This window comes from Mustelus asterias, chromosome 3 (assembly GCF_964213995.1).
Source record: "Mustelus asterias chromosome 3, sMusAst1.hap1.1, whole genome shotgun sequence".
In the NCBI taxonomy this organism is placed as follows: Eukaryota; Metazoa; Chordata; class Chondrichthyes; order Carcharhiniformes; family Triakidae; genus Mustelus; species Mustelus asterias.
Window position 1 is genome coordinate 130,624,062 of NC_135803.1, and position 20,804 is coordinate 130,644,865.

General features: G+C 41.4%; 1 protein-coding gene across 2 annotated transcripts; it reads left to right on the plus strand.

Annotated features, from left to right (window-relative positions):
• Positions 1–289: 289 nt before the first annotated feature.
• On the plus strand, positions 290–20,325 carry actr8 (actin related protein 8). 2 transcript variants are annotated; one of them, XM_078209621.1, is made up of 13 exons: positions 290–645; positions 2,726–2,896; positions 5,942–6,052; positions 6,417–6,521; positions 9,169–9,342; positions 11,107–11,200; positions 12,402–12,534; positions 14,271–14,424; positions 15,390–15,485; positions 15,918–16,058; positions 16,285–16,549; positions 18,122–18,285; positions 19,587–20,325. In XM_078209621.1, exons 1-13 carry the CDS (start codon positions 532–534, stop codon positions 19,728–19,730), a joined length of 1,866 nt encoding a protein of 621 aa, XP_078065747.1. In that variant the 5' UTR covers positions 290–531; the 3' UTR covers positions 19,731–20,325. The 2 variants fall into 2 exon arrangements, with proteins under 2 accessions (XP_078065747.1, XP_078065748.1); XM_078209622.1 differs by lacking the exon at positions 18,122–18,285.
• The last annotated feature ends 479 nt before the right edge of the window (positions 20,326–20,804 follow it).

Here is a 20,804-nt window from a genome sequence, read left to right on the forward strand (position 1 = left end):
GATGTTTTTAAGTTTCCTTTGTACTTTGATTTTTGTTCGGACTGTTCCCCCCTCCTTTTGGAGAGCTGCCCCTTTTGCTTTGTCCTGACTTAATCTGAGTTTGTTTATTTGGTTTGACCTAAAAAGAGCCCACAGTCCGGTGCCTGTTCCGGTCAATGTACCTAACCAACACGTCTTTCAGAATGTGGGAGAAAACTAGAGCACCCAATGGACACCCATGCAGACATGGGTAGAACATACAAACTCCATACCGACCGTGACCCCAACCTGGAATCGAACCCAGGTCCCTGGCGCTGTGAGGCAGCAGTGCTAACCACTGTGCTGCACAGGCTCTTTAAAGACAGCAACACACACACGGAGAGCAGCACTGCCACAGGATCTCGAGACACACACAGCCGGGAGCAACACACACACAGCGCAGCACTGCCACAGGATCTACAGACACACACACAGGGGCAGCAGGACATCCAGATACACGGGAGAAGCATTGCCACGGGAGAGGGGCCGGTGTCCCGTCCACAGGTCGGTTAAATGACTCAAGTAGAACAAGACAACGGCAAAGAAAAGGAGAAAGAAAAGGAGAAGGAGCAGCGCGGGGTGAAGCGACCGATTGTGCCCGCCGGCATCCCGGAGTCTGTGCTGGAGGTGAGTGGCTCGGAGCAAAGAACAAGAGCCGGCAGGGGAACGGCCTGGAGCGGAGAGAGGCCGTCTTCACATCCCTATAACCCGGGCCCCAGCCTGGAGTCTGCGGCCTGGGCCTGGGGATCGGGGCCTGGGCTACAGCCGGGGATCGGGGCTGGAGGCCGGGGATCGCGGCCGGGGCCGGGGATCGGGGCTGAAGGCCGAGGATTGGGGCTGGAGGCCGGGGCCCGGGATTGGGGCTGAAGGCCGAGGATTGGGGCTGGAGGCCGGGGCCCGGGATTGGGGCTGAAGGCCGGGGATTGGGGCTGAAGGCCGAGGATTGGGGCTGGAGTCCGGGTCCTGGCTCTGATCCGGGGCCTGGCTCTCCTGCAGCTCCTCTCCATTGAGCTGGGCAGCACTGCACACGATTGGTTTGTGAGTGCAGCAATGTAAATTAAATATCTATGTACTGTAATTACAACATGAATAACTAAAATCCAAACAGAATGTGACTCCCAGCAATGGGGATCAAGAGTGAATGTTGAGAAATTTAATTTCCACAAAAAGCTGCTATAATTTATTCGTTATAATTACTTCCACAATGTTACAGCTATATTTTCTCCTAAATGTCTCTGACAAACTGTTTCCTTCAACTCTAGCTGTGACATTCATAGAATCCCTACGATACAGAAGGAGGCCATTCGGCCATTGAGTCTGTACTGACCACAATCCCACCCAGGCCCTATTCCCGTTACCCCACACATTTACCTTGCTAATCCCCCTGACATTAAGGGGCAATTTAGCACGGCCAAGCAATCTAACCCACTCATCTTTCGACTGTGGGTGGAAACTGGAGCACCCGGAGGAAACCCACGCAGATACGGGGAGAAAGTGCAAACTCCACACAGACAGTGACCCAAGGCCGGAATTGAATCTGGGTCTCCGGCGCTATGAGGCAGCAGTGCTAACCACTGTGCCACCCCGTGGTGGTGTGAGAGAAACAATTCTGGAATTTTGATTCAGTCACAATAAAGGAATTGCGGACAATTCATGTTGAGGTCAGGTTGTGTGTGACAGAGATCATGGTGTGCCTATCACATTATTGCCCCTAACTTCTTCAGTGCTAGAAATTACAGTCTGGGAGATGGCACTAAGATAAGGTTGTTCTATTGCTGCAGTGCATGGTACATACTACAGTCAGCAGCAGCAGCGATTGGGGGAGTTGATACTGAATCCAGTGGCAAGGGCCAATCAAATTGACTGCGATATTATGAATGAGATTGAGTTATGTGGCTTCAGCCACTGACTAATATAGATGAGTAACACTTATTTGATCACCCTCCTGACTTAAGCCTGTTAGATGGTGGAAAAGCTTTGAAATCAGGAGGTGAGCCATCATCATATTCCCACAACTTCTGCCTTATTCCTGTCACAGTGTCGTTGATACGGTAAATCCAGCCAGCTAAGCTTTTAGTTAGCGATTACCCCTTTAACTTCTCCAAGACGTTGATAAGGGATTTGTCTGTGATGGTGCCATTTTGAGCTTCTTAGTGATGATTGTTGCTTGTCATTTATAAGTACAGCTTTCATGTTCAGTTTCATTTGCTTCATTATCAGAGTAGCTGAGTACTGGAATTGTCAACAAACAGTTGACTGAGCTTGGGGTTGACGGAAACTTAGAAAAGTATATGTATTGGAGAGGATGTATAGGCAAGTGACATAAATAGTCACCAAATACATATGGGATGAGTTATGATTGAGGATAACACTTACCTACCACTTTCAACATAATGCAAGTTATCCAATTTAAGCTGTAAGGTCTAAAAGGAAGACAGAAAAGAGAGGTATGCTGAATTAATCACTTTCAGTTTGCCTTATTTAAGCCAGGAAAATAGGATCAGATGTTTTAAATTCAATTTAGTGAAAAATGAGTGAAACCGTTGGATAAAACTTTACCCAGTGATTAATACATGTTTGGAATGAAACCAGTAAGGATAGGATGCTAAAAGGTTGAATTTTAAATACTTTTTCTCATCCTTGACTTTTATTGTATATGTTCTGAAAATGGGTTATGAACTGAATCTTTTACTATTTAATTTTGAAGCCAATCCAGAGTAACTTCATTGTGGTTATTCATCCTGGTTCATCCACGCTAAGGATTGGTAGAGCTGCAGATACACTTCCTGTTGGTGTACCTCATGTCATCGCCCGAAGACATAAACAGCCAGGACAGATTAGATATGAAGATCCATGGTTACAAAGGGATGGTCTCAATGTAAGCTTGATCTTGTTTTTTGTTGTGTCCTTTTTTTTAGTGCCTATCAACATTCATGTTGTAGATATGGTGAAAAATTAATGGCCCCAGCTTTCTAGTCAGCAGCATAAACAAACACACTCAATGCTGATATCAAAGAAAGCTGCTCACAATGATGGAGTGAGCTCTGTGATGTGAATTTCCCCGTTTCCCAATGTTAGGTTCCGAGTCAAGGTATCACCTGGCTTGATGTCATCAAGCAGGGTAAGTAGCCAATCATATTGAAGTATTCCCACAGATTAGGAAGCTAGGAAAAACAAAGAACAGTACAGCACAGGAAACAGGCCCTTCGGCCCTCCAAGCCTGTGCCGCTCCTTGGTCCAACTAGACCAATCGTTTGTATCCCTCCATTCCCAGGCTGCTCATGTGACTATCCAGGTAAGTCTTAAACGATGTCAGCGTGTCTGCCTCCACCACCCTACTTGGCAGCGCATTCCAGGCCCCCACCACCCTCTGTGTAAAAAACATCCCTCTAATATCTGAGTTATACTTTGCCCCTCTCACCTTGAGCCTGTGACCCCGCGTGATCGTCATTTCTGATCTGGGAAAAAGCTTCCCACTGTTCACCCTATCTATCCCCTTCATAATCTTGTACACCTCTATTAGATCTCCCCTCATTCTCCGTCTTTCCAGGGAGAACAAGCCCAGTTTACCCAATCTCTCATAGCTAAGACCCTCCATACCAGGCAACATCCTGGTAAACCTTCTCTGCACTCTCTCTAACGCCTCCATGTCCTTCTGGTAGTGCGGCGACCAGAACTGGACGCAGTACTCCAAATGTGGCCTAACCAACGTTCTATATAGCTGCAACATCAGACTCCAGCTTTTATACTCTATACCCCGTCCTATAAAGGCAAGCGTACCATATGCCTTCTTCACCACCTTCTCCACCTGTGTTGCCACCTTCAAGGATTTGTGGATTTGCACACCTAGGTCCCTCTGTGTTTCTATACTCTTGATGGCTCTGCCATTTATTGTATAACTCCTCCCTACATTATTTCTTCCAAAATGGATCACTTCGCATTTATCTGGATTAAATTCCATCTGCCACCTCTCCGCCCAGTTTTCCAGCCTATCTATATCCTGCTGTATTGCCCGACAATGCTCATCGCTGTCCGCAAGTCCAGCCATCTTTGTGTCATCCGCAAACTTGCTCATAACGCCAGTTACACCTTCCAAATCATTTATATATATCACAAATAGCAGAGGTCCCAGTACAGAGCCCTGCGGAACACCACTGGTAAGAGTTTTAACAGCACCAGGTTAAAGTCCAACAGGTTTATTTGGTAGCAAATACCATGATGGTATTTGCTACCAAATAAACCTGTTGGACTTTAACCTGGTGTTGTTAAAACTCTTACTGTGTTCACCCCAGTCCAACGCCGGCATCTCCACATCATGAACACCACTGGTCACAGACCTCCAGCCGGAAAAAGACCCGTCGACCGCTACCCTCTGTCTCCTATGGCCAAGCCAGTTCTCCACCCATCTAGCCACTTCTCCTTTTATCCCATGAGCCTTAACCTTCTTAACCAACCTGCCATGTGGGACTTTATCAAATGCCTTACTGAAATCCATATAGACGGCATCCACGGCCCTTCCTTTGTCACTTCCTCAAAAACCTCCACCACATTTGTACAGCCCGACCTCCCTCTTACAAAACCATGCTGTCTGTCACTAATGAGATTGTTCCGTTCTAAGTGCACATACATCCTGTCTCTAAGAATCCTCTCCAACAACTTCCCTATCACGGACGTCAAGCTCACCGGCCTATAATTTCCCGGATTATCCCTGCTACCCTTCTTAAACAACGGGACCACATTCACTATCCTCCAATCCTCAGGGACCTCACCTGTGTCCAAAGAAGTGACAAAGATTTCCGTCAGAGGCCCAGCAATTTCATCTCTTGTCTCCCTGAGCAGTCTAGGATAGATGCCATCAGGCCCTGGGGCTTTGTCAGTTTTAATGTTCCCTAAAAAACCTAACACTTCCTCCCTTATAATGGAGATTTTCTCTAACGGGTCAACACCCCCTCTGAGACACTCCCGGGTAACACGTCCCTCTCCTTCGTGAATACCGATGCAAAGTATTCATTTAGGATCTCCCCTATTCCCTTGGGTTCTAAACATAATTCCCCTCCTTTGCCCCTGAGAAGTCCGATTTTCTCCCTGACAACTCTTTTGTTCCTAACGTATGAACAGAATGCCTTAGGATTCTCCTTAATCCTGCCTGCCAAGAACATCTCGTGACCTCTTTTTGCCCTTCTAACTCCTCATTTGAGTTCTTTCCTACTCTCTCTGTTTTCCTCCAGAGCTCCATCTGTAAAGTGAAAGTGTAAAGTAAAGTGCACTAATATTCCTTCACTTTTAATTCAATTTTAAAGTGAGGGAAATAGATGACTGAGACATACTTTAGTCTCTAATCTAATATTGTGTAACAATTTTTAAAAATAATTATTTTAAAAATGTGAAGTTTTAATCATAATTTAGAGATGTAACATTCCACAAATATACAATTACTTTTCAAGAGTTGGAGAGGTTTTCGGCAATAATTATGAACTTAGTATGCCATTAAAAACCCAGTCACACCTCATTCAACAAGGTTTAATTTTTCAAAGGTTTTTAAAGTGAGATTAATGAAAGGACAATTCCTGTCAGTTTAATGATTTGTACTTGATTGCAGTCTGGAGGCACATTAACCAGTGCACCCTGTGGAGAAGCTTTGAATCACTTTTTGATTTGCAACCTCTCAACTTCCATGTTTAATTGCACATATGTGGACTCCACAAGTTACTGTCTGTTTCAGAGAAACGTTGACAGGTTTGCTGCATTACGCCACAAGATCTGGGTCTATGTTTCGGATTAATTACTATCGGGCAATCTTTTGTCCAAGAAGGCAAATTTCATCTTCAGTTTCATTGAAGTAATGTGTTTGTTTTATTTAATGATTAACTTGCATTGCTAATCTACAATTGAAAATTGACAAAACTATGAATTTTTTTTAAAGAAACCAGAAAGTAATGAGCAAAGACAGAATGGCCTTAAAATGGTTGATCAAGCCATTTGGTCCAAAAAGATGTCTAATGGTGCAAGGCGAATACCAGCTCCTCCAGATCAGGTACAGTAATGCAGTTTTCTGGAGTAAGATTTCATCACAGCATCAATTTTACACATAGGAAATGATGGGGGAATCTCTTGCTCTTTAACACAAACATGGATAGGACTTACAATCTTCATTGCAACATAATTTTGGTACAATAAAGTTTGATCGACAATCAGAAGATCATATGTTATTGCTAAACTCTTTATTGTTGGACATTTTCCATAGAATTTGCGTTAAATTTTAGTGCATAGAAAGATTTATTTGAAATCTCATACAATTTTAAAAAACAGGTGGCAGAGCAAATGTTTCCTCAATACATAATTAATGAGAGCTTTATGACTAGTGGATGGCACATTATAACAGTTTTTATACTTTTCAGGTGAGGGCATATAACAAACAGATGAGATCTGCAGTCTTGGACACCAATTCTGGGGTCAGATGGACAAACACCTCGCATCAACCTGAGTTTCTTGTAGGAGAAGAGGTATTTGTTTTACTTGATAAGTAAACTTTGTGTTAATGTGATTATTCTTCGCAAGAAAAAATCTGCCACTGATATGAAATACTGCAGACTTCTAGAAATGACCTAGCATTCTATAATCTCAGATGTGGCTGTTTTTGATCAGAAACAAAATCAGAAGGGGAAGTATTTCTTAAAGTCTAACCTTTTGTGTATATGGGGAACAAAATAGCTGGGCATCAATGTGTCAAATAAAAATGCTTGGATATTACATCAACAGTCAAAACTTAATGCAATTCAAACCATGATTATTAAGCTGTCTGATTAGGTTCCCCCTAATTATTCCCCGGACTTTGTCACTAAAGGTCTTGATGACTTTTGATTTTGATTTGATTTATTATTGTCACATGTATTAACATACAGTGAAAAGTATTGTTTCTTGCGCGCTGTACAGACAAAACGTTCATAGAGAAGGAAATGAGAGAGTGCAGAATGTAGTGTTACAGCCATAGCTAGGATGTAGAGAAAGATCAACTTAATGCAAGGCAAGTCCATTCAAAAGTCTGACAGCAGCAGGGAAGAAGCTGTTCTTGAGTACGTGACTTCAGACGTTTGTATCTTTTTCCCAACGGAAGAAGTTGGAAAAGAGAATGTCCGAGGTGCGTGGGGTCCTTAATTATGCTGGCTGCTTTGCCGAGGCAGCAGGAAGTGTAGACAGAGTCAATGGATGGGAGGCTGGTTTGTGTGATGGATTGGGCTACATTCACAACTTTTTGTAGTTCCTTGCGGTCTTGGGCAGAGCAGGAGCCTTACCAAGCTGTGATACAACCAGAACGAATGCTTTCTATGATGCATCTGTAAAAGTTGGTGAGAATCGTAGCTGACATGCCAAATTTCCTTAGTCTTCTGAGAAAGTAGAGGCGTTTGCTGAACTGGCCTCTGATTGTTCATTTATTGGTGGTGATTTTAATTACCATCTTAACCCACTGATAAACTCCCTGTCCCTAGAAACCCTCCTATGCAGCAAGCTAGGGCGTTGGCCTTGGCTTGTGAAGAGGTGGGTTATTTGATGTGTGGAGAACTTTGCATTCCAAGGATAAAGAGTTCATTTCTTTTAGCCTCTCATTTATGTCACACCAGAATTGACTATTTTTTCATGCCAAAGGTGATCCTGCAGTCGGTTGCCTCTTGTACTATAGGTTGTATAGTTTGCAATCTATATAAATGATCTGCAAACAGGGACAAAGTGTAACGTAGCAAAATTTGCAGATGACACTAAAATATGCAGTGAAGAGGATATAAATATTCTACAGATGGATATAGATAGGCCAGGAGAATGTACCAAAATTTGGCAGATGGAGTTTAATGTGGATAAGTGCGAGGTTGTCCATTTTGGCAGAAAAATTAGAAAGGCAAATTATTACCTAAATGGGAAGGTAGAGGGATCTGAGTGTCTGTGATCATGAATCGCAGAAAGTCGGTATGCAGGTGCAGCACGTAATAAAAAAGGCAAATGTAATGTTGACATTTATCGCAAAAGGACTGAAATTTAAAAGTAGTGTTGTTGCAATTGTATAGGGTGTTGGGGAGATCACATCTGGAATATTGTGTCCAGTTTTGGTCTCCTTATTTGAGGAAGGATGTGGTGGCAATGGAGGCAATCCAGAGGTGGTTCACCAGATTGATTCCGGGGATGAAGGGGTTGACGTATGAGGAGAGATTAAACAGTTTGGGATTGAACTCGCTGGTGTTTAGAAAGATGAGAGGGGATCTGATTGAGATATATAACATTTTAAAAGGGATTGATAAAGTAAATGTAGACCAAATATTTCCTCTTATGGGGCAATCTAGAACAAGAGGTCACGGGTATATGTTGAGAGGCAGTAGATTTAAAACTAAGATGAGGAGGAACCAATTCTCACAGAGGGTGGAGAGGTGGATCTGTGATCGGGGAGAGATCAGCCATGATCTGATTGAATGGCAGAGCAGGCTCGAAGGGCTGAATTTGCCGACTTCTGCTCCTAATTCCTATGTTCCTATGTATTGTGATCTCTGACCACGCTCCAGTCTTTTTAGAATTTCTTTCTCAAGGGGGCCCCACCCTCAGCTCAGGTCCTGGAGATTTAATGCATCTTTACTTAAAAAATCACAATTTCATCTCGTACTTCAAGGCCGAATTTGATGCTTTTTATTCTCTGATGTGAGCCCCTCTATTCTGTGGGAGACCTGCAAGGCCTTTGCTAGAGAGTTGGTCATCTCATTCTTGGCTAGTAAGAGGCGCAGATTGATGGAGCAGCAACATCAATTGGAGGTTCAGCTACCAATTCAGTTAATCATTAGGCAATACTGATATTGTTTTTTCAAAGGTGGAAGGACTACAGCCTATCCCAACCACTGCAGCACCTGACTCACTAGTCTTCTAATCCATAATGGTGTTAATAATCTCTCTTTGGTTCTTGTCCTCGTTACTATTTTTACACCAAATTTGCAACAGAGAATCAGGCCACTTGCACCAAATTAGTCTGTGCCAGTGTTGTTAGAATTTGATCTGTCTAGTTTTTGAGTTAGTTTAGTAATGGTTGGAGCAACTACTTGGTGTCATAGAAGCTGAAATCATACAATCCAAAGTTAAGTTAATGAATAGTATTATCATCTCATTCTCTTCCAACAGGCATTATATGTAAATCCATCAGACTGCTACAATGTACACTGGCCAATTCGCAGAGGCCAGTTTAATCTCCACGCAGGACCTGGAGGCTCTCTCACTGCAGTGCTGGCTGATCTGGAAACTATATGGACATTCGCTATTCAGAAGTTCCTAGAAATTCCCTGTAAAGATTTAAAGGTTAATAACAAATTTCTTGGTGAAAACAGTAAAACTTTGAAATGGATAAAAGCAAATTACTGCGGATGCTGGAATTTGAAACCAAAAGAGAGAACGCTGGAAAATCTCAGCAGGTCTGGCAGCATCTGTAAGGAGAGAAAAGAGTTGACGTTTCGAGTCCAGATGACAAAGGGTCGTCTGGACTTGAAACATCAACTCTTTTCTCTCCTTACAGATGCTGCCAGACCTGCTGAGATTTTCCAAAACTTTGAAATGCTTTAGGTGTTATTCTTTAATGAAATAATTCACTTATTGGTTGTTTTGCTATAAATCATGTATAGTGCAAATATTTTGTGATACAACTGCATTTTAACTTTAAGAAATCAAGTAGATTGTAAGCCATTAACTTTTGTTTCATAATTCTCCAATTGAGTTATGCAACTAATTCCTGATGAGCCTTTACCAAAAATTCGTAAGAAGTTCAGTGAAACAACAGTTGAAATTCTTTAGAGTAAAATGTATACTTTTTTATTGTGACCTGTATTTTTACTGATGTGGAGATGCCAGTGTTAGACTGGGGTGGGCACAGTAAGAAGTCTCACAGCACCAGGTTAAAGTCCAACAGGTTTATTTGGGATCACGAGCTTTTAGAGTGGTGCTCCTTCCTCAGCGCTCCGAAATCTCGTGATTCCAAATAAACCTGTTGGACTTTAACCTGGTGTTGTGAGACTTCTTACTGTACTTTTACTAATTGTGTGCCATTTCTACTTTTAACCAGTAGACTCTCAGCAAACCCAAGGAACTAATACACTGAGAGGGTGGGACAGACACTAATGCAATTTCCAGGACTAAAATTAACACTGCATGAGAGAAATTTGATTCAGATTAAAAATAAATGCTGAGGGTGGGGAGGAGGTGAAATTAGCCTGTGCAGCAGCACAAAACAAGGTCACAACAAATCAACAACTGATTTTGCAGTTTATTCTCATTGACTTGCTAAATATGAGCAAGATTTTTAATTTGAACTCTAGTAAAAGCAACAGTGAGATTAGGAACTAGGTCTCCAAAAAGAGTTTAAACTATTATTCTGTGAACATGTGGTAAACAGATTAGGCCTGGTGAAGAATTGTTTGTCACTTAGATACAAATCCATTATGACCTTCCACCAAACACTAGTTTCACACCTTTGAACACTAATTCTTCCTCTTTCTCCTCCCTCTTTTAAAAAAAAATCTCATCCCTTTAATCTAACCTCATCTGTCTTTACAGTATTTATTTCCTCCTGATTTCCATCAGCCATTTTGTAGGTGTCATTGCAAGCCAGGACATTGTCTACAAAAAACAGGACGAATCCTGCCAAGCCAATTACTGCCCCATCAGTCTACACTCGACCATCAGCAGAATGATGGGAGGGATCATCAATTCAACCATCGAATGGCACTTCCTCATCAATAGCTTGCTCGATGACGCTGAGTTTGAGTTCTGCCAGGGTTGCTCAGCTCCTGACCTCATTACAGCCTTTGTCCAAAATTTGGACAAAAGAAATGAACTCCGGAGGTGAGATGAGAAGGACTGCCCTTGACATCAAGGTAACATTTGACTCAAGTGTGGTATCAAGGAGCCCAAACAAAACTGAGGTCAATGGAAATTGGGAGGCAGAATGTTGCGCCCAGTCAACATTTTTTGCATATAATAGATAACAAACACTTTTTTTTTGTATTGAACCTTTAAAAATATTTTTCTCATTGTGAGATTTATTTAATTGATTTGTTTTGACTACACCAGTATTACAGGTGTATTCTGCTAATCCCAGATATCTACAACAGACAACATGTTAAAGAACTGATAAACCTCCTTTTGAACAATATAGGATTTTCAGGTAAGCGTATAGAGTATATTTATTATTGCAGGGGACCTGGCTGCAAGGCTGTAATTTTAATGTGACCTGTAACAAAATATTCAGCAAAAGAGTGCTTTAAATCATTTTTATAAAAAGAAAGGGTAAAGTTATACAGCATAACATAAGAAATAGGTGCAGAGAAGACCATACAGCCCATGGAGCTGCTCCATCATTCATTATGATCATGGCTGATTTTGGGCTTCAACTCCTTTTCACACCAGTTCCCATATCTCTTGATTCTCTGAGAAACCATATCAGAACCATAAATATATGGCACGTTCACAACTCTCTGGGATAACAATACCTCCTCAGAATCTCAAATTTTAATTTTACTTTCCCTTACACATGCTGATGAATTTGCCGTGCATTTCCTGTTTTATTTCACAATTATGGTGTGGAATTCTCCCCCAAAAATTTGAAATGCCGAATTCGAGTCAAAACTGGAGTAAATCCTGCTGGCAATGCCCTCGGGGTACCCCCTCCCCTTACCTCCGACTTCCTTGGGGGACCTCCATGGCCCCCCCCCTTCACTCCTGTGGGGTCAGGCCGCCAGCTTCCCGTTCGTGGGAACTGTTGTAAATCCCGCTGGATACACGTGGAGGCCATGGCGCCCAGCGGGAAACCTGCTAACGCCCTCTGCTTGTGTCTCCCGGCAGCGCAGCGGGCTGGGAGAATCGCCCCCATAATTTTTTATCTAGAATAATTTTCCTATTAAAATTAATAGAGGTACAGTGTCTCAAAGCCGACAACCTTGCCCAGAGGCCTTGCCAGATTTTGGATCCTGTCAGACTTTGGGTTGGGCAGTTCAGACAATGACAGGTCAGGTGGAATCAAGGGTCACTTGCAGTGCAGGAATAGACCGGCGCGTAAGTGGCGAAGCAGGTAACTAGTTGAATGTCACGCCAATGCAGTGCATAGGTAAATTGTCCAGATAAGATTTATTTTTACTCAATTAAAATTGATGGATGGCACATTCTAAAAATGTCTGATTTTTGGACAGCCAGATTTGAGACACTGTACCTACAGTGTTAATAACTGCTCCTTTTTAAATGAGGTAACTAATGTTTGGTTAATCAAGAATATATAAGAAACTGTTTGCTGAATCATGTATATTTCTTCAATTTTAAATCCTTTTGATTATGTTCATCTTTGCCTTTATTCTTTCTATAATGTTTTCCAGGTGTTGTTGTCCATCAGGAATCAATCTGTGCTACATTTGGAAGTGGCTTAAGCAGTGCTTGTGTTATAGATGTCGGAGAACAGAAGACCAGTGTATGTTGTGTAGAGGATGGAGTGTCGCAGCGAAATACCAGGTCAGGCCGACGCTTCACTTTCAAAGGTGGATTAAAGATTTTTGATTCATAGGTCCAAACTCAATTAACAAAGTAACCAGTGGGGTATCCAAACTTGCTGTGCATTTTATCTGAGGAAGTGTTTGAACATGAGCGTTGATTTTTAATCAGTCACAGATTACAGAAAGGAAATATCTGCAATCCCGATATTTAAGGTCTCAATCATTTGGTGTACAACTCAACATATTAGTCTGATATGCTAACAGTTTAATGTATGCCACTTTCAATATGAAATACAGCTCCATATTCTTAAATAGTTTTGCAATCTGACTTGCCTTTTTGGTCATGAATTGTCCTAATGTTTTCCTGATATTAACAGCACTGCCACAACTTGCAGCTTTAAGTCACAGTGATGACAGTTGATAAAGAGTAGATGCTCCAGTGCTGCTGTAATGTCAAAAGAAAGTCTTGTTTTGAAATCTGCTACAGGTGGCACAGCAGCAAAAGTATTGGATAGTTGCTGAGGACTTACTTGTATTCCAGTGGTGACTGACATTTTCAGTTGGACTTCATTCAAAAGGTCATATTTACCAGTTTGGTCTGACACATTTGAGGATAAATATTATATGCCTTTTCACTCTTTGTGCAAGGAGTTTCCATGACTGGATTATTCTGACCATGTAACAAAGGTTGATGGTGCAGATTTGGGATGGGGCAACAAAGTGGGGTTGAAGTGCACACTGGCACCTCTGTACATGTGCACTAATATCCATGGAGATGTGCGTTCTTGGCTGTTCTTCAACTTGTTTTAATTTTTAAAAACTTATTTGGCTTTATTGAGCTAGGCACTAATGCAGGAATTCTTAAAGGGCGGCACGGTAGCACAGTGGTTAGCACTGCTGCTTCACAGCTTCAGGAACCTGGGTTCGATTCCCGGCTTGGGTCACTGTCTGTGTGGAGTTTGCACATTCTCCTCGTGTCTGCGTGGGTTTCCTCCGAGTGCTCCGGTTTCCTCCCACAGTCCAAAGGTGTGCGGGTTAGGTTGATTGGCCATGCCCAAATTGCCGTTAGTGTCCTGGGATGCGTAGGTTAGAGGGATTAGCGGGTAAATATGTAGGGATATGGGGGTAGGGCCTGGGTGGGATTGTGGTCGGTGCAGACTCGATGGGCTGAATGGCCTCTTTCTGTGCTGTAGGGTTTCTAAGATTCTAAGAATATTTTTGTAATTTGTTTTTTATTTGTTCATGGGATGTGAGCATCACTAACAAGCATTTGGTGTCTGTCCCTAATTACCCTTACGATGGTGGTGGTGAGCTGCCTTCTTGAACTGCTGCAGCCTATGTGGTATGGGCTGTTAGGGAGGGAGTTCCAGGATTTTGACTCAGTGACAGTGAAGAAGGAGTGATATGTTTCCAAGCCAAGATGCTGTTTGACTTGGAGAGGACTTGAATGTGGCGGCATTCCCGGGCATCTAATATCCTTGTCTTTCTGCGGTAGAAGTTCCAGGTTTGAACAATGCTGTTGAAGGGGCCTTGGTGAGTTGATGTGTTGCATCTTGTAGAGGGTACACTGATGCCAATGTGTGCCAGCGGTGGGAGAATGAATACTTTAGGTGGTGGAAGGGCACTGATCAAGCGGGCTTCAGGGAGAGTTTTCTTCAAAATCAGTTTGATTAGATTTCTACATTTTTAATATTGTGTCACTTATAAACATGGATACCGGACGGTATTGTTGACTGATTTCTCTATGTCTGGCAGGTTGCGTTTGGCATATGGAGGATCTGATGTGACCAGATGTTTCTTCTGGCTTATGCAGCGGTCTGGCTTCCCTTATAGAACTTGCCAACTATTCAATCGAATGGACTGTCTTCTTCTTCAGCAGCTTAAAGAGACATTTTGCCATCTAGACCAGGTCAGACTTGGCTCCAATAAAAGTTCAAATAGGTAAAAAGTAAGTTTTAAAAGTTTACCTCGGTCATCCGGAGACCCACGAAAATCTCCCTTTGTGTCCAATATTCTGCTCTCAGATAAATGCAGGGCTGGACGAAAAGACTGCTTTCATTCCAACGTATGGGTATGCCATTGGAATAATGTTATATAAATGACACCTTGTCAAGCATGGCTTGAGTCTTCGTAGAATAACAACAACTTGCATTTATATGGCCCTTTTAACTTGGTATGATGATCCATATGTTATCAAGCAACATATGGCGTGGAGCCCCAAAAGGAGATGCAAGAGAGATAGAGAAGTGGAGAGGTTTAGGGATGAAATTCCTTAATTTGGGGTCTTGGCTGCACAGCTCCTGATGGTAGAGTGATTAAAATCAGGGATGCTCACGAGACCAGAATTGGAAGAGCACAGAGATCCCAGTGATTGTAGAACTGGAGGAAATTACGGAGATCGGAAGAGGTGAATCCATGGAGGAATTTGAAACTGAGGATGAGAATTTTAAATCAGGTTTTTGAGGGCCAGTATAGGTTAGCGAAAGCAGGAGTTGTGGGTAAACAGAACTAGGTGAGTTTACAGAGAATAGTACTGCTGTGCTGTACTTTTCTTTGTTCTTACCAGCCATGTTCAATGGAATAGTCAAGAATAACCTTTTAAAATACTTAATTTCACCTTGCATGTTTTTCCAAACCCCATATTAAAAAACATTTTTTATTAATCAGGATACAAGATTGTGAACCGGATTAAAGTGGGAGTTTCTCAGGTCCAATTTCACCCATTATGGCATCTTGCCCCCCCACACCCAACTCTCAGCCTCCCAAAATTTTAAGGGAGATGATTTGATGACAACATTTGAATGCTGATGTTAAATTGGAAGTTTTATAAAGGTGTGGAGTAAAACTTTGCTCTTGTCCCATTTCACTAAACAGGATATCTCTGGCATTCAAGATCATGAATTCAAAGTCCGCCAACCAGATTCTCCCGCATTATTATTCCAGTTGCGACAAGGAGATGAAAAGCTGCAGGTGACCGAAACGTGTATTTTAAAGATACTTCCTTTGAGTAACTTTATCATTTGTTATGAAAGAAGAATTGCAGTCTGTCTCCTAAAGAAGAATTTCAAGTTCAGTCTGAGCTCATTTGGTCAAAATTGAGGACTCAATTTCTTTGTCCGAAAGACGTGCTGGTTAGGTGCATTGGCCATGCTAAATTCTCCCTCCATGTACCCGAACAGGCGCCGGAGTGTGGCAACTAGGGGATTTTCACAATAACTCCATTGCAGTGTTAATGTAAGCCTACTTGTGACACTAAAAAAATAAACTTTAAAAACTTCTTTGATGGGCGCTTGGGGATTTTGGCTTGTAACCTTCCATTCAGCTGCTAATTCAGAACCAGATAAGACAAACAATTTTGAGCTATGAATGCCAGTTAATAAATGTAATATTCACACACAATAGGCACCAATGGCACTGTTTTATCCAGCTATGTTTGGAATTGTGGGACAGAAGATAACCTCATTGCAACACAGGTCTCATGGTGATTCAGAAGACCCACATGATGAACATTACTTAGTGGCAACACAGAGTAAACAGGAGCAGGTGAGGATTATTAATTTAGTAATACTTAACAGAAAAGTTTGTTTAAATTGACAGATATGCAGTAAAATATAGGAGGGACAAGTAGATCCTTTTTTATTGCAAAATAATATATTAGTTTGCTAAAGAACCTGCAGAGACAATAATGGTTTTGTACTTGTAAAACCTTTGAACTAGTTACACATTTTATACCAAGCCATTTAATGTGTTACTACTGCTACTGCCTTAGGCTGCCAAAGCTATTGCCGAGAAGAAAGCTTTAGCTAAGTATGCTGGATTTGAAGGAGAATCAGGTGCTCAGAATACCGACAGTGCAGAGAAGAGTCATTCTCATGAATTAGAACTTGGAACCTCTCAGCATGATTGCCTGTTGGGCGGAAATGATTCTGAGGATCTCCCAGCAGCTCTGTTGGCCAGAAAAACAACTGTATCACAATTTGAAGGAAAGGCTTTGGGGCTCGATAAATCAATACTGCATAGTATTGATTGCTGTGGTAAGAATAACTATGAAAGTTTTATAAAAATAAACAATAGACATTAAGTTGAAAACTGATTTCAATCCTTGTAACATTTACAGGACGGTATGCTTTAAAGCAAAAAGTAAATAGCATTTTGGGTCATCAAACACAAGGATAATGATTACTGTGCCGTTTTGGACATCTCATAGGAAAAACATTAAAGCTATAGAGATTTTCCAGCATTCACTAGATAATTCCTGAAATGGGCAACTAGAATTAAACTTGAGATGTTTTGAATGTTTTCAATGCAGCAGAGAAGCGAGGAGGAGATTTAAGAAGAGTTTTGCTTCAACATTATGAAGGATTTTTTTGAGTGGTTGGGGAAATATCATTTCCTCTGGCTCGGATGTCAATGACGAGGGATCATCAGTTTAAAATGATCACAGAATGAGGGCAGATGTTACAAAAAATTCTTAATGTGGGGCATTGGTGGCCTACAGAATACTTTGTCACAGATAATGGTTAAGCAAAGACCCTAGCACTTCTGAGGGAAAAGTTGTATAAATATTTGAATAACAATTACTGGATGAGCAGAAATTTCTTCCAATTAAATATTATAACATTGAAGCATTGTTTCTGGTCCCCGCTCTATGCGCCATTCCCGAACTAATAACTCCATCCCTCTCGCTGGCAACAGCCTGAGATTATGCCCGTCTATTTGCAACCTTGATTCGGGGGTGAAATTCTGGCCTCATTATTGTGCCCATCACTATGACCAATTCCGCTCATTTCCATCTCTATAGCATCACCTAACTGCACCTCCCTCAACCCTCCATCTCGGCTCAGGTGCTGCTGCAACCCTCCGGTCTAGTTTACCTCTAAACTCAGCTATGCCAAAGCACTCCTGGCTGATCTCCTAATTCTATCCTCCATAAACTTGAAGTAATCCAAAATGCTACTGCTTATATCTTGACTCGCATCAAGTCCTGTTCACCACGACCCCTGTGCTCACGAATCTACATTGACTACTGATCAAACAACATGTTGATTTTTATAATTCTCATCGTCTTTTCAAAACCTCGCTCATCCCTTTGTAATATCCCCCAACCCTACAATGCTGCAAGATATCTGTGCTCCTCTAATTCTGGTCCCTTGTGCAAATTGCTCCACCATTGGCCATGCTTTCAGTTGCCTAGGCCCCCATTAATCAAATGGCCTCCTCCTGTGCTGGGTGGTTCTATGATTCTAAACTTCAACAAAGAGCTATTTGAGTCATTTATATGTGATTTATAAGCATACGGTTAGAAATATGTTTAAGTTGACTTATAGCAATTAAGTGACACATTGTACTTGTAAATGCTATCTCATGGAGCAATCAAGCTCAGGTTTCTGTCTGACGTCCCAAACTTATAGAGTTATTTTTGTGAAATTACAATAATCAAATAATTAAACTTGCCATGAATCTGATTGTTGAACTAAGTTTGATTATGTAACTCTTAATGGATTCATTCACTAAAATTGTTTTGAACAAAAGCTCCTTATACAATTCGAGAAATAAACATTCTCTTGGTATTGGACATCACATAAGAAAAAAATGTACATTTTCAGGCTCTGATGAAACAAAAAAGAAAATGTACAGTTCCATTTTGGTGGTTGGAGGAGGCCTAATGTTCCACGGGGCTCAAGAATTTTTACAACACAGAATTCTCAACAAGATGCCACCATCATTCCGCAGAATAGTAGAGAATGTTGAAGTTATCACAAGACCCAAGGTGAGAAAAATATATATAATGTTGTACCAAAGTGTTACATAGTATAGTTATTAAAAGGTCTGTTTAAATCTCCGTCTGATCAAGATTGCTGACAGATTAGAAGGCCATCAAAGACGCATGGTTTTACATAGTTTTTATTTATTCTTTCATGAGATGTGTGTCACTGGCAAGGTCAACATTTCCATAGAATCGCAATAGTACAGAAGGAGCCCATGCGGCCCATCGAGTCTAACCCCACGCATTTACCCTGCTAATCTCCCTGACATTAGGGTCAATTTAGCATGGCCAATCAACCTAACCCGCACATCTTTGGACTATGGGAGGAAACTGGAGCACCCGGAGGAAACCCACGCATACACGGGAAGAATATGCAAACTCCACACAGACAGTGACCTGACACCGGAATTGAGCCCAGGCCCTGGCGCTGTGAGGCAGCAGTGCTAACCACTGTGCCAGGTTTTATAAGGTTGTTACCCATCCTAATTACCCTTGAGCTGAGTGGCTTGCCACACCACTTCAGATGTTAGTTCAGAGTTGACCACAGTGCTATGGATCTGGAGTCTCATGTAAGCCAGACTAGGTCAGGTCAGCAAGTTTCCTTTCCTAAAAGACATTAGTGAAACAGATGGGTTTTTATGACAATCAACAATGGTTTCATGGTCAACATTATGAAAGATGAGGGGGTAAAATTGGAGGAAAAGAAAATTGCTGCAATCCAGCTGACTTTTCAGCCCCTTCACTTAATTGCAACCCAATGATGTTACAAGACAGCAGCAATATTTTCTTCTGTTTTTCTTGTGAAACATTATGTGCCGAGTATTTATTTCTTAGTAATTTTCTCCACACCTGGGATTTATTTTGTAGTGGCAATGTAAAATAGTGTAGTAAAGGATAATGGCTTGTGTTTTTTGATTTATTTTTAATATTGATTGTTTTAGTTTTGAAGATTTTTTTGAGCTTTGCAAGTCTTGAGTGGATCTCACTAGTGGAAGTGTATTCTGTGCTTTCTGCCAAGAAGAAGAAGAAGCGGCCACCATATCATTCTCTGGGCAAAATATGTTAGTCTTTAGGAATTAAGTTGCATATCCCAAATAGAATTGTTGGAAAATCTCTATTTCTGTTCACTCTTATTTTTATTCTAATTTGACATTCAACCAAGCTTTAAAATTACGCAACAGTGTTTCGAGAAAATGCAAAGCAATTACAGCACAGTTTTAACTTGCCTTTCACCAATCTGATGAATCTCTGCTGGAGAGATTCTTAGTCTGATTCTGTTTGACTTGATATCTTTTTATAATTAGGACATGGATCCACGCTTGATAGCATGGAAGGGTGGTGCTGTTCTGGCTTGTCTGGATACGACACAGGAACTGTGGATACACCAGCGTGAGTGGCAGCGGTTTGGGGTGCGCATGCTACGGGAGAGGGCACCATTCGTATGGTGAAAAGTCCACCACAAAGACTCTTGCAAAATAAACGTGACTGATTTGTCTCAGAGCTTGGGCATGTATCAATATTGACATTTTTAATAAGCTGTTTGTCCCTTTTTTATTTTGAGAACATTATACAATTGTAAAATTATTACGGAAATTATTAAAAGGTCTACTGCTATATGTGTACAGTATTTTGGAAAAAAACTAAGAGGAATTCATGTCTGCTGCAAAACCATTTTCCAGATGATGCTGTTACTGTGCAAATATTTTGTATCACATAAAAGAGAGATGCTGTCTAAGCTATTCGTCTTTCACTCAGGGCAGAATTGCAAGAATATCAAATTTCAAAAGGTACAACAGATTTATACTGCATGAGAAAAGGGTGCTTTAGTGATGGGCAAGTGGACTCTGGTCAAGGCGATGCCTTTGATAATGCACCAAGGAATGGTTATCCCCCCAAGCTTTGGTTTAGTTGAAAGAGGCACGATGCCAGGACATGTTCCTTTTGTTTGCAGCGCACTGGGTCCTCTGTATGAATATATGTAGCTTCTAGCAAGCTATATTTGTATATTTTGTATTCATTATAAATAAAGTTTTTCTGAACTAATTTGTCCTAGATTTTAAGCATATCTGCCAAATTATTTACAAATTATCTTTTAAATTTAAAATTAATGTGTGGAAGATATGAAATGCTGATTCCTTGTTTCGGACACCATTTAAAAGAATTTCAATCAAAACGTTTTTATATTTCCTTGACACTCAAGGGATATCTTGCAATGAAGTATCTTAGCAGCTGCATGATGTTTTTGCTTCTCCCAGTCCACTTCAAGTTACAAATAAAACATTATTCTCACCTTCATTTTGAAGACAACTAGCTGGAAATGTACTTGTCAACATGCAGCAGCATTATAGAAAGCTTTGTGCTGGTGTGAGAGAAATAAAGTCCACAGAACTACATACATAGGTAGGCTATTCATCTAGCTGAGCCTGCTTCGCCATTCAGTCATGGCTGATCACCCACTTCAGTGTGTATATCCCCCACACTATCCATATATCACTTTATCATTGGTAGTTGGAAATCTGTCA